A 13276-nucleotide genomic window follows, 5' to 3' on the forward strand; every position below is an offset into this window, starting at 1 on the left:
CAAGGGAAGCACCCTCCGGCGATGAATGGCGGCAACCACTCCCGCAGCGGTGAGCCCTCCTTTCCGCAACTCCCCCAGGGCCTTCAGAAGGGGTTGGAGATTCTTCTGTCTGTCGTGTGGGGTCCCGTAACGCCAGTTATCGGCGGCGGCGGTCTCCACTCGCTAAGAAAACGACGGGAGCCTCCCGTCGTCATTTCGGAGATAGAACCACCGGCACTGCCACCCTTTGTTCGAGGACGCAAGGATGGCGGGGATATACTGCGGCGCCTGCGACTGCCTCAGCTGGAGGATACAGCCACCAGCCTGCACTGCCGTGCGGACCCTTCTCTCCCCCGTTGGTAAGGCAAAAAGCTCCGCAGAGAAGAGATGAGTCCACAGGTCCCAGTGAGGGTCAATCCCCAAGTATCCTTCACAAACCGCCGTGAAGATGCGCGCTTGCGAGATGGAGTTAGGACTGAGGTTGTGCAGCTCCACCCCGTAGACGTGCAGAATCGCCCGCATAAAACGGCTTGCCGGCACTCCGAACCCCCGCTCGTGAAAGGAGACGAAGCTCACGACATACCTCGGCGGCGGGGACGGGGCGGCTCCGCTCGGGGGGGGGCATCCACTCCGGCTGCGGGTCACCGGAGAGAGGGCGAAGTAAACCCTCAGCACTGAGGACCTCCAGGTCATCCGCCGTGACGGTGGAGAAAGGCCACGGGTCGCGCGGCGGAACAATGGTCACCCGGTCGGCCATCACCAAGCAGAAGAGGTGGCGGCGGAAAGGACTGGGTGAGCGGTTTCCTTTCTCTGGCTATTCCCTCGGGTTGCGAAAACCTAAGAAGGAGGCAAGTAGCAGAGCAAAGAACCGTCACCGGTCCCTCTCCCGAATATATAAAGGCCCAGGCGAGACCCATTCAACACTTCACCCGAACCCGCCGCGGGATTCAAAACTCAAAGCGAAACGCCCGTTCCTCGAACGGCTCGCGCACGCGCAACGGCCGCCCCGTGAACCACTCGTCCCGTCGCATTAACTCTGCGGCAGGACGGGCGGCACCTTTGGCGGGTGAAGCCGGCGACGCTTCACATCCGCCATAATGACCGCGTCAAAAAAGGTGTGCCACGTCATTTAATTTTGTATCCTTTTCCTCTTCCTCTTTCTCTCTCTTACAACGGGTACCGGGAAAGGGGATACCCCGAAAGGGATCCTTCTCCGCGAAGGAAACGGGCCCCGAGCCCCCCTACTGATCAGAGGTTCGAAGGCTGGCCCCTCGGAGGGGTTCAACAGCCGCCTCAGAGCGCTCGGGCTCCGCACCCACTACTGGTCAGAGGTTCGAAGGCCGACCCCTCGGAAGGGTTCAACGGCCGCCTCAGGCCACTCGGGATCCGCGCCCACTACTGATCAGGGGTTCGTAGGCTGGCCCTCGAAAGGGTTCGACAGCCGCCTCAGACGCAGAGCGAGGGATGACCCTGGGTACGTTCGATACATAACCAAGGCTCGGGCTACGCTCCCGAGGTACCCTAGGACATTTCCGAGACCAACGAGAACGATTTTTGTAACAAGAATCCCATCAGAGGGAGGCATCGAGCCCTCGGACCCCGTCAAAAGGGGATCGGATCCGGCAAATCACCCGCAGGTACTTTTGGAGCGTGCCTCCGGGCCACTAGCCGACCCCTAACAAATGGGGCACGGGCGTCCACTCGGATTACCCGTTAGCAGCTCACTGGAGACACCATGTTCGGCGCCCTCCAAGGGCAACATGGCGCTTTTCCCCTCCTCCTCCTTGCGGAAAGGCGACGCAGGGGCGTATGTAAAAAAGCCGAGTCTGTCCTTGACCGCCCTCTCGCTCTGTGCGGAGGCTCGGGGGCTGCTCTCGCAAACCCGGCTCTGGCCAAACCGTTGACAGCGTCAACATACCAGCCCGAGAACTTGGGACCCGACCGTGCACCCGGGCTACGGCCAGCTCGCATGAGGGAACAATCAGACCGACCAAAGCATCACGAAACGCATTAAGACCTCGAAGAAGTCAAACCACTCCTCCGAGGCCTCGGGGGCTACACCCGGCGGGTGCACTCGCGCGCACCCACCGTAACAAAACGCAACCGAGAAAGGCCGGTCCCCTTGCAAAAAAGTGCGACAAAAGCCTCCAAGCGAGTATTAACACTCCCTTCGAGGCTCGGGGGCTACTGTCGGGGACCATAATTAGGGGTACCCCCAAGACTCCTAATCTCAGCTGGTAACCCCCATCAGCAGAAAGCTGCAAAGGCCTGATGGGTGCGATTAAGTCAAGGCTCGGTCCACACAAGGGACACGATCTTGCCTCGCCCGAGCCCAGCCTCGGGTAAGGGCAGCCGACCCCGGAGGATTTACGTCTCGCCCGAGGGCCCCCTCAAGCAACGGACACACCTTCGGCTCGCCCGAGGCCCGGTCTTCGCCAAGAAGCAACCTCGGCCAAATCGCCACGATGACCGACCGTATCGCAGGAGCATTTAATGCAAAGATGGCCTAACACCTTATCCTGACGCGAGCCCTTCGGTCGATAGAGCCGAAGTGACCGCAGTCACTTCGCCGCTCCACTGACCGGCCTGACAAGAGGACAGCGCCGCCTGCGCCGCTCCGACTGCTGTGCCACTCGACAGAGTGAGGCTGACAGTAGCCAAGTCCGGCCTCGGGCGCCATAGGAAGCTCCGCCTCGCCCGACCCCAGGGCTCGGACTCGGCCTCGGCCCCGGAAGACGACGAACTCCGCCTCGCCCGACCCTAGGGCTTGGACTCGGCCTCGGCCCCGGAAGACGACGAACTCCGCCTCGCCCGACCCCAGGGCTCGGACTCAGCCCTGGCCTTAGCCGACGGTCTCCGCCTCGCCCGACCCAGGGGCTCAGACTCGACCTCGACCTCGGAAGACAGACTCGACCTCGACCTCGGAGGAGCCTCCGCCTCGCCCAACCTAGGGCTCGGACCGACCACGCCACAGGAGGGGCCATTATTACCCTACCCCTAGCTAGCTCTGGCTACGGGGGACAAGACCGGCGTCCTATCTGGCTCGCCCCGGTAAAACAAGTAATGATGGCGCCCCGCGTGCTCCATGACGACGGCGGCTCTCAGCCCCTTACGGAAGCAAGGAGACGTCAGCAAGGACTCGACAGCCCCGACAGCTGTCCTTCCGCAAGGCTCCAGCGCTCCTCCGACGACCACGACATTACACGAACAGGGTGCCAAAACCTCTCCGGCTGCCATGATGGCATGTACTTAGGGCACTAGCTTCTATCTGCTAGACACGTTAGCACACTGCTACATCTCCCATTGTACACCTGGACCCTCTCCTTACGCCTGTAAAAGGAAGGTCCAGGGCCCTCTTACAGAGGGTTGGCCGCGCGGGGAGGACGGAACGGCGCGCGCGTAAGCCTCTCGCTCCCTCCCACGCGGACGCTTATAACCCCATACTGCAAGCGCACCCGACCAGGGCACGGGACAAACACGAAGGCCGCGGGTTTTCCCTTTTACGCCTGTCTCCCTCTGGCTTTCCCCCCTTCGCGCTCCGTCTCGCGCCGACCCATCTGGGCTGGGGCATGCGGCGACAATTTACTCGTCGGTCCAGGGACCCCCCGGGGTCGAAACGCCGACATCTAGCTTGCTCGGGAGCCTGGCTGTGCGCGTGCAGATTTAGTCTCTCAGCCTGGCTCCACAGAAACGAGTTCAAGGTCCATTTCCTGGGGGCCTGGCTGCTCGCGGCGCAAGGATTCTGTATCTAGGTAGTTTTAGTCTTCTAGCCCGGCTGCATACTGGGTGACAAACACCAGCTCGTCTGAGTCAGGCTCATATGGTACAAGTGCGCAAACAAAGTGAGTTGCACTAGATGGGACAGGCTAGCCTCAGCCTGGACCAGTTGAACCGGCCGAACTGGCCAGACACAAGGTCGCAAACACGCCCTTAGGGTCTACGCCGAGCATGGGGAAAAAATATCGAGTATCGGTCATTCATATATTTTGTACACATGGATGGCTCCATTTTCCCACGAATATATAGTGCCCAATGGCCACGGGGCCCATCAGAAACCCACCTCGCTGTGGCTTGTGGCTGGATGTGTCGTGAACAGACTCCCCCCTCATCATGGGGCGCTAGTATAGGCTCCATGCCTCCATGACTGGCGCCGACCCTGACCTAGTTTGTCTCTATGGCGTGGCCTCTTAAGGTTGAGTACGCGTGAGCCTGGGCAGGCCACTACTGTTTGTTTCATACATGGACAATATACATTTATTAGACTCAAAGCTAATTTTGTAGTCATCTCGACACAATTGAGAGCCATTAACTAGATTCTTTTTGATGCAGGGGATATGATGCACGCTCTTCAACAACACCGTCTTTCCCGAAGTAAACTTCAGAATAACTGTACTACCACCAAAAACACGTGCATGAGATCTGTTATCCATCAACAACACTCCAGTCTATTTGCACTGATAAGAAGAAAAACAAAGAAATATCAGCACACATATGAATATTAGCACCAGTATCAGCCCACCACTCAGGTGAATGACACACTAAAATAACAGTAGGTAAATAGTTACCATACCCAGAAGTTCCTTCTCCAGTCTCGCTAATAACCATGTTTGTTGTTTTCTTCTCTTGAACTGGTTTCTTTTCTTGCTTAAATTTGTGGTCTAGACACACACTTGCCCAATGATCAATACTAGTGTCATTGTTTTTTTGCTCTAGCTGTTGGATTTTGAGTACTGGTGGGTGTTTCCAATCGGCACTAAAAGTTTAAACTTTAGTATCCGTTCTATTAAAAAACCGGTATTAAATAACTTAACATTAGTAATGGCTTCAACTGGTACTAATATCCTCTACACTAGCTAGTTATTTTAAACCAATACTAAAGCTAGTATCACTAACAATTTTAAAACAACCGGAACAAATAATGTTGTTAGATGGAAGGCCCATCTCCTATAGTTGAACAAATGTATCCCCAATCTATTTATTCTCTCCCCTCTCCGTATCTATTTAGACGTTCACATGCAATTAGACAATCTGTTTCTTTTAACTTCTTTTCCCTGGTATTTTCTCATACTATTGTCTAATATATATCTTGCGGCAACGCTCTTGCCGTTGTTTAAAACAAAGTTTGTTTCTCGCCAACTACATGTCAAACTGGTTTACTTTTCTATAAATAGGGTTTGCAGTGCGTGATTGAAAGCGGTGCATTACCAAGAGACTAGCAAAATATCCGTACATTGTTAAATACTATTGAATTGTATACCATTTTCGGCTGCAGACTGTCGAAAATAGGCTCGTTGCCGCTATAAATAGTCTATTTTAGATGGCAATGGGTCTATTTTCGGTGGTTTCTGACCACCAAAAAATAGCTGAAAATAAGCTATAATTTTCGGCGCCACAAGCCAGCCGCGGAAAATAAGGTATTTTCTACGGCCCCAAAGGAGCCATCGAAATTAAGGGGTTAATTTTCGGCTGCTAGACTTAGCCGCCGAAGATAGCATATTTTCTTTGGCTGCCAGTAGCGCTACCGAAAACAATGTAGCTGCCAGTAGGATACTGTCGAAATTTACCATTAATTATCGACGACCGTTGTCTGGCCACCGAAATTAGCAGTGGCCGCTGAAAATGGTCCATGTTCCTATTGTGACGGTTTCTATTTATGCTTAGATATAAAAATGTTGGAAGGTGAATGTGAATATAAATTTAGGGCCAACAACCATGATTTGAATCACCATTTATGTATAATTTTAGCATTTTTAGTATTTAAATGTGATAGAGCACAACAATGATGAAAACTGTGAAATTAGAAAAACTAGTGTTTTAATATAGTAAAGATGGCTAAACATATCACATGGCACGATACTGTCATGGACACCGTAAAGTACGACACTATTAGACACATACTATCAGGCACGATTTACTAATCCAGTCATGTTGTGTGGGTAAATGTGCAAATCTATCACCTCTGGCATGATGCTATATTGTCTAATCATGTCATGCCATAACACCTAGTAGTGCTCGTGTCAGTCTAAACACTATTTTACTTTAAGATCTCAAAAGGTTTAGAACATCGTTAACATTACAAATATGATTTCATAACATGAATATTCATAACAATATAGACCAGGTTTATTATAATTTTAAACTATAACTAATACAATTCACTATCACATGCACACATTGCAATCACATCCACAGACCATCAATTGATCTAAGATGTGTCTACTCGCGTCGACTACTTAGACGTGTCGTGCTCGTGCTAGCCTACCATGCTAGGGTGTCACACTGGGTCTTGTGCCACATCGACATGGACACTATTTAGACCATGCCGTGCCGTTTTGATTGCCAAAGTACTACGAGTCATGTCGAATCTAGTGTCGGTTTATTTAACATAGCTCATTTAGACTGTCTTCAGTGAGTAGTGTAAAATAGAGGACGCAAAGCTGTAGATGATACTATTTGACACCGTTTGCAGAGTAAAATTTGAAATAGAGGATGAGATAGAAGATGAGATAGGGAGGTGTTGGAAATAGCCTTCTATAGCATTACCGGTTGACGACGGCAGCGACCAACCAATTGTTTCCCCCGCTATATATATCCTCTTGTGAAATTACATCTAAGATTGAGTCGTTGACACCATCCACAAGTATGAAGGCTGCCCATCCATGCATCATGCAGGTCAACACTCAACACTGCAGCAGATAACAAGCATATAACAATAGTGTGCACGCAGGCAGCATCTGCAACTTTATATATATGCTCCTGGATTAATTAGCGGGCGGTCATGCATCACGAATTCATTACGCCCTGCTGGAGACAGGAGACCTGCACGTACGCCTGATTGAACAGGGCACTGTTGATATACTCCTTGCCATGCCTGCCATGCCACACCGCGCATATGGTGGCCATACCACACCATTGCATGCAGACAGCGAGAGCTGACAGCGTCGTCCAACGTCACGCACAAACCTATCTGCAGCTAGCTGCCTATATCCTCATCCTCTCCGTCTCCATTTGGCCGCCGTCCAGTGTCCATGTGTCGCGCCACCGGGTCCCCCATCGATGGCCGGAACCAGGTATATATAGACCCTGCCTCACCACACCAGCCTACGCTTCATTCCCACCCAAAGCAACCACTGATCCCTCGCTTTCTCTCTCTCTCGCTCACCTGCTCCACTTTTCGTCTCCGATCCCTCGCGATCCACACATAACTAGCTAGTTTGACTATCTAGCTTGTAGGTGCAGTGTAGGTCAGGCATGTCGAGCCCGACGACGACGGAGCAGCAGCGTGTCAGCTTCATCGTCGACGGAGAGGAGCATGAGCAGCAGCAGAAGCATGACGACCTTGTTAGCCGCGCCGCCGTGGTGGCGAGGGAGGTGAGCAAGCGGGTGTCTCGCCTGGCCGTCGAGGGAGGAGAAGGCGACGCCGACCGCAAGGCCAACTTCGACGCCGGGGTGGCGGCAGCGCGGCGCTCGTTCGGTGGCACGCGGACGCTGCCGCCGCCGCACGCGTGGCTGGCGATCGAGGACACGAGGAGGAGGCAGAAGCAACAGCAGCAGCCGGAGGAGCACGGCGACAGCGACGACCCGGAGGCGGAGCAGTGGGCGCGTCTCTTCCGGGGCGGCGGGATGCAGCAGCAGCAGCAGCAAAGGCGGAGCAGCTTCAGCGTGGTGCGGCGCGAGCGCGCGGCGCGGGAGGCGTGGCTGGACCACGCGTGGGAGGCGAAGCGGAGCTGGCACCAGCGCAACGGCGGCGCCCCCGACGCGGACACCCCCGTGGTGGTGGTGGTCGGCACGTCGCCGAGGTCGTCGTCATCGTCCCACTCCCAGCATCAGCAGGCCGGTGGCGGGGTGGCCATGGACGTGGAGGAGGTCCGCGCGTGCCGGGACCTCGGGCTGGAGCTGCCCTCCGACTGCACCGTGGAGATCCAGTGCTACGGGCTGTCCGGAGGCGCCGGCAGCCCCGGCAGCGGCCCCGACTCACCGTGCGACGGCGCCGACTCCTGCCCTGATGGTACGCAGCGTACATACTACTACCATCTGTATTGACCGTCTATTAATTCTCATACTGAAAACGCGCTAGTATATATGCCTAAAGTCACGGAGAGGATTAGGTCAATTATATAGGATTCCATTAGATGGCTGCAGGATTCCAACGTGCTACCTACTACGACCTTGCTCTCCGCGCTATGTATGTATGTCTAAATAGACCGTGCTAAATAGGTTGTACTAGCTACGATAGATTTTTGTAGTGTCGACACAATTCATGTAGTGTCATGTTAATATGGCATGAGGTCTACATCATCACCCTAACGCATGGTGGGCTGGCATAAACACGACACGGTTAAGTGATTAGCATGATTAGGCATGACATAGACTAATTGACGGTCTATAGATGTGATTATAATGTGTGAATGTGATTGTGAACCGTGATTTGTTATGGTTTTAAATTTGATAAATCTAGTCTATATTGATATGAATATTCATGTTTTAAAATCATATTTGTAAGATTAAAGATATTCTAGATCTTTTAAGCTTTTAAAATAAAATAATGTCTAGAAAAGCAAGGGCACTACTAGGTTCTAGAGCCCTATAGTGTTGGCAAGGCATGCCGACTCTAATAAATGGTTATGCCATTTTCGGCCAACTAAAAGTCTAGTCATATAATAGATCTCTCATGATACAATCTATATATTTAATACTTGGTTCGCTTTCTTTCTCTCACAACTTATAGTTGGTATATGTCACTCTATTATACTTAGTCAGTTACTCTCATGCACTATATCCTGTCAGTGCAGTGTTGTGTTGTGTGGCATGTTTTGTCATCTGTACTCCAGCCTCTACGTGGTCGCAAATTAATTAAGACCATGTTTAAATGCACTGAAGTTAATAGTTAGCTGCTAAAGTTAGTTGAAGACATCTAAACAGTCTAGCTAATAGTTCGATTTTAGCGGCTTTTAGCAAATTCACTAGTAAATGATAATAAATTACATGTAATCTAAAACGAATTATATTTATATTTAATATAAAACGAATTATATTTTAGAATGTAGGAAGTAACTATTAACTGTATTACATTCAAACACCACTAAATCTATGAGCACAACAGCGACTGCCACTCCATTCTGCATAAATATAATATTATCAGACTGCAATCCGGCACTGCGGGTATTACGGACGGTCGCCATCCAGATGCTAGTCTATCATCATAAACCATGTTCCCGCACCGGACCGGCGATCGCCACTCGCCACCATGCATGGATTGGCCTTGCTTGGACAGTTAATCCCATCCCCATCCACTCCTGCGTGTCGCCATCCGCCATCATCATGAGATTCATCAGTCTCTGATAAGCTGGACAGAGATGGCTAATAAGCATGGTGCATATGGCTATTATTACTACTCGCCATCGATTAGTCCAGTTGCATTTGCATATATAGATTCTAAGTTTCTCTCGATCCCCTCGATTTTCTAAATGAATGGACGTTGATTAATTATTATATACGTATTACAGCAGCAGGAGGAGGAGCGGATCCGATGGACGTGAAGGCTCGGCTCAAGGTGTGGGCGCAGGCGGTGGCGCTTGCATCCACCACCACCCATCTCGCCTCATGACTCCATATACCGCCGCAACCTCCAGCTCGGCCGGGACAGCACTGCACTCAAACGAATCGAAGCAAAGTAGCCGAGAAAACAGGAGTGTCGTCTCTAGCTATAACGAATCAAATGTAGACTCCCATTTTATATCCATATACACTACTAAGTACTTACTCTTCGATTTCGAATAATGTAAACCCCTAGTGTGAGAGATATCTAAGCGTCTGTAGCTTGTGTGTGCAAGGAATTGTATCAATGTGAGGTTGCCTTTTTAACAAAGCTATATATAGAGATAGGACTGGGCGTTCGGTTCTTCGGTTCAGTTCAGTTCGGTTCCTCGGTTTTTTATAGAAATTCGGTCCTTCAAAAACTAGAACCGAAATAGCGAGATAAAGAAACCAGAACCGACTAGTTCGGTTCTCGGTTCTTCGTTTCGGTTACTCGGTTCTAACCGAACTGTAACAACCACTCTAAAATTCTGACACTAGTACAAAAAGGCTCAAAGCCTACGGGGACGATATATTTTTACAGGCGGTTTCGCTTCACCACCGACTGTGCTATTTCTAGTGGCGGTTCCTTAAGAAAACCGCCACTAGAAATCGTATTTCTACTGGCGGTTCCTTAAGAAAACCGCCAGTAGAAATCCATGATTTGTAGTGGCGGTTTTCTTAAGGAACCGCCACTAGAAATACGATTTCTAGTGGCGGTTTTCTTAAGGAACCGCCACTAGAAATCATTTTTATCCTTAATTTTTCGAGTTTTTCAAACGGCCTCGTATGACAAAACCACCAAAATAAAAGTTGTAGATCTCTAAAAGTTATGAAACTTTGTAGTTGACAACTTTTTTATTTGAACTCATTTCGGTTCTCAAAAATTGAATCTAAGTATGTCAAATTTAAAATTCAAATTTTGCAAACTACCTCGGATGAAAAAAGTGTCAAAATAAAAGTTGTAGAACTTCAAAAGTTATTTATCTTTGTAGTTGACAACTTGTTTTTTTGAATTCGTTTAGGGTCTCAAATAAGTAATTTACACTCAAATGGTTGTAATATGTGGAGAAAACAACTACAAATTAGACACAAGACATGTCATAGACGGAGTGGTAGGGGAGGGTACGCGCGAGGGTGAGGTCGCCGGTTCGAATACTAGCAACCGCGTAGCGCGCGAATTTTGCGCGAAAAATGCCGCGACTTGTGACTTTATTACGTGTGGGGTGGGGTGGGCCTAATAAAAATAAATTTTTTAACTATTTTTAAAATATGTTTTATGTTTCCTGGAAACGATTTGCACTGGCGGTTTTATTACGTCGACCGCCAGTGAAAATCGATTTTCACTGGCGGTTTTATTACGCCGACCGCCAGTGAAAATCGATTTTCACTGGCGGTCCTCAGTTACCCGCCTGTACAAATAATGATTTCTACTGGCCCCTAGCACTGGCGGTTACGAAAAACGCCACTATAAATAGGTTTACAACCGCCACTATAGAACTTCTCTGTACTAGTGTGAATAGCGACAACTTTAGTGAAAAATTTCAGCAACATCTCCCCACAAACAACCACAAAGTGCACAATAACCATAATTTCATAGACAATACATGGATGATTAGAGGTTCAACATAAGTTGATAACACAACATCCGAAGTTACAAACACATGTAACAAATTGAATCTAATACTTTTAGTTTTTTCGGTTCTTTCGGTTCTTTAGAGTGCAGAACCGAAAATATCTCATTTATTTCGGTTCTAAAAAAACCAGAACCGAATTTCATAACGGTTCCTTCGGTTCGGTTAGTTCGGTTTCGGTTCTCGAATATTTCGGTTCGGTTCCTCGGTTCCAGTTATTTTTGCCCAGGCCTATATATAGAGAGAGCGCACGTCTATTGGGAGTCGTGGGCTTCCATAGGATACAGTAAGTCCCAGCTATGCATTATTCCTTGCATGCACATAGTTTGTTTTCATTTACATGGTATCCGTTAACTGCTGCATGCATGAAAAAAATGAATGCTTTATTACATCCATAAATATAGAATCTCTATAACAGCCATGTAGATAGACTTGTTAGAAATATTTTACAAAATATACTACTACTACCTATGCTACACAGTGTAGTTATTTATGCAATACGGTACACTGCGTAAAAATTAATTTCTTGCTACATGTGCACAAATTCAAGATGTCAATAATGTGGGTTGAGAGAAAAATGGATTGACATACATGGAAACAAAAAAAAAAATCTGATTTTAATACTTTATTTTGTTCATAAAAGTAGAATCTTGACAACAATCATACAGGTAGAATCATTGAAACTACTTTATGATATATACTGATACTAATTATGCTATACAGTTTAGATATTTATGCATTGCGATACACCCGGTAGAAAATTTGTTTTCTATGATATATACTGATACTAATTATGCTACACGGTTTAGATATTTATGCACTGCGATACACCCGGTAGAAAATCTATTTTCTGCTGCATGCACACAAATTTAGGATGGTAAGAAAGTGAGTTGAAAAAAATGGATTGACATGCATGGAAATAAAAAAATGATTTAAATGCTTAGTTTCCTCCACAAATCTGTTAGAACCCGTTTATGATATACACCGAGGCTAATTATGCTACACACGAATGCATTTATGCACTGCGGTACACTATATACAAAATCTGTTTTCTATTGCATGCACACAAATTTAGGATGACAAGAATGTGAGTTAAAAGAAATGGATTGACATGCATAGAAACAAAAATATGTTTTTTCAATGTTTTATTTCGTCCATAAAAATATAATCTCTCCAACATCCATGCAATTAGGCTCGTTATAACCAGATTATGATATATAGTTATACTAATTATGCTACATGTCGACCAGGGCATGATGACCCATATGGATCAGCGCATGGATGCCATGCAATCTCGCTTTGATGATAACTTGGATGCGATAAATTCTGAGCTTTCTGAATTTCATAGTCACATCCAAGACACTGTCACTGATCCCATCATGACGAGACTAAACAACATGCAACAGAGTTTTCAGGATAATATGAGGGCTCTGTCTAGTCAGTTTAACAACCTATCTACCAATGAAAGCATTCAAGATATAAGTCAGAGGCAGCAGCAGCTCCAGCAGGACTTTGGGCAGTTCTCCTCTCTCTTCGACACCTTCAACACTCATTATTATAGCATGTATCCTCCACAATGGTGGTCAGTGAGGCCCCTCCTTTGTGGCAATTGATGCCAAAGGGGGAGAGAAGAGAAGAGAAGTTGGAAATGTCATATTCAGGGGGAGCTCGCTCATGTGGACATTGAGACTATGCATGTGCATGTTTACTATGTTATGTCTTATGCACTTGGTTACTATTTGAACTTTATGTCTTATGCATTTGGTGAACTATGTCTTATGGTTGTGGACAAATATTTGTAATATTCTGTGGGTTGAACTATGTGTGTTAAATCTTATTTTAAATTAGTTCGAATTATTTTGTGAATGGTTGATCGAGGAATGATTAAATTTGTTGCGCTTATTTTACATATTACTTCTTGTATGTCTCGATAACCATGACTGTAGGAAGATCTCCATCAAAACTCCGATCGATTATGTGTGTTGTATCTTCAACTAGAAATATCATGCACACACATAGGGGGAGCTATTCCTACACTCTGAGTTTTATTGAGATTTATCTATCTCTCGGACGGAACCTCAAATCAA

General features: G+C 48.0%; 1 protein-coding gene across 1 annotated transcript; it reads left to right on the plus strand.

The window, feature by feature from the left end:
• The first annotated feature begins 7017 nt into the window (after nt 1-7017).
• Nucleotides 7018-9911, plus strand: LOC103635905 (Os05g0140333-like protein). The gene is made up of 2 exons (XM_008658283.3): nt 7018-7987; nt 9486-9911. Exons 1-2 carry the CDS (start codon nt 7231-7233, stop codon nt 9584-9586), a joined length of 858 nt encoding a protein of 285 aa, XP_008656505.1. The 5' UTR covers nt 7018-7230; the 3' UTR covers nt 9587-9911.
• The last annotated feature ends 3365 nt before the right edge of the window (nt 9912-13276 follow it).

Source organism: Zea mays, chromosome 8 (assembly GCF_902167145.1).
Source record: "Zea mays cultivar B73 chromosome 8, Zm-B73-REFERENCE-NAM-5.0, whole genome shotgun sequence".
Classification (NCBI taxonomy): Eukaryota; Viridiplantae; Streptophyta; class Magnoliopsida; order Poales; family Poaceae; genus Zea; species Zea mays.